The 1516-nt window shown below is 32.5% G+C and overlaps 1 protein-coding gene across 1 annotated transcript in view; it reads left to right on the top strand.

Moving 5' to 3' along the window:
- The window catches only part of Chic1 (cysteine rich hydrophobic domain 1), a 91761-nt gene that overhangs the window by 22673 nt on the left and 67572 nt on the right, over positions 1-1516 (top strand). The window contains exon 3 of the mRNA XM_004648232.2: positions 870-1025. Coding sequence (XP_004648289.1) covers positions 870-1025 — 156 coding nt within the window. The remainder of the gene's footprint in view (positions 1-869; positions 1026-1516) is intronic.

Consider the following 1516-nt stretch of genomic DNA (forward strand, 5'->3'; position numbering starts at 1 on the left):
GGAAGCGCTTATTCCACTGAGCCATCTCCCCGGCCTCTTTTTATTTTTTAAATTATTTTTATTTATTTATTTTTTTTGCAAACTCTTTTTAGTATGCCACTGAATTATATAACTTTGAAGCAAGATTTTGGGTGTAGATCTAGTTATGATGTCTTTGAACTGACTTTTTCTTTGTTTACAGCGAGTCAGAAGGAGCCACTTCCAGGAGTGGAGCAAGTGACTAGACATACTAAATTTGCATATTTTAACTTAAATTTGTAAATTTTAAATTTGTATATGTCGACTTTCAAAAGCCTTTTTTATACAGAATGTTAACAAGGTACAGTAAATATATTTGCTAGGTATTATCTTTTTAGTGTAACATTTCCCTGTAAGCAATGGCAAGTGTTGAAATTTATGTAGCAAATTTCCTTTGAAGGAAAATTTTATGAATTGCTTTTTATGAAGTAATCCAGGAGTACTGTCAAGATCTAATTTTCATTCCATTTCTTCTGAATTTGTATTGTTTCATGCTTCTACTCTTACTGAACTTAAATCAGAGCACCTGAAAACTATGAACAGTTTTGGCTCAATAATGAGACTATTTGGTAACAAAACTGCTTAATGGGTACTCTTACCTGTTAACCTGTTGCTGTCATTTTATTGTTGGTCATTTCAGAAGACTTTTTGAACATCTGGCTAAGATGAAAATATGAAATTATATTATTTTTCATTTTTTTCAAGAGTGTGATATATATTTATGTGTGGGGAGGGGAGGAAATATATTGAAATTCTATGTAGAGTATTTTTAACAAGATGTTTCCCTTAGGTTTGGAAATAAATAGTGGGAAGCTCTCCACAAACTGTTAAAGATAGTACCTTTGTTGTAGGTAGCCCCAGAAGAATTTAAGACCAGCATTGGCCGTGTGAATGCATGTTTGAAAAAGGCTCTCCCAGTCAATGTGAAATGGCTGCTGTGTGGATGTCTCTGCTGCTGCTGCACACTGGGTTGCAGCCTGTGGCCTGTTATTTGTCTCAACAAAAGAGTGAGTACATCCATTTTATTGTATAACAATAATAAGAGCTAATGTTTATCTAACACTATGTGCCCAGAGCTGTTTCAGTGTACTTTATACGCTTTTTAAATTCCTATAGTAACTCCTACTATATAGTAGTTTATTTTAGAGATAAACTCAGGGGCAGAGAGATTAGGTCATTTGTATAACCTTTATCATTTAATGAGTTTCCACCATTTTAAATAAATGCAATGTCAATAGAGTACTTCAGTAAATACAAACACAAGTGAAGTACTTATTTTGTTAAAACCTAAAACGACGACTTAAAACATTTCCAAGTTATATATGGGACGGTATCTGATCTGAAGAAATGCTCAAGAGGGTGAAAGCTATGAAGCTGGACAAAATTCTTTTTTTTTCCATAAATTTATTGATAAACAAATAGCAATGAGACAGTTTCAAATCAAATTGGTAGGACAGTTTCAATAATTAACACATTGCATACATTCTTTTTTTTTTTT

Source organism: Octodon degus, unplaced genomic scaffold, assembly GCF_000260255.1.
Source record: "Octodon degus isolate 3935 unplaced genomic scaffold, OctDeg1.0 scaffold00372, whole genome shotgun sequence".
Taxonomy (NCBI): Eukaryota; Metazoa; Chordata; class Mammalia; order Rodentia; family Octodontidae; genus Octodon; species Octodon degus.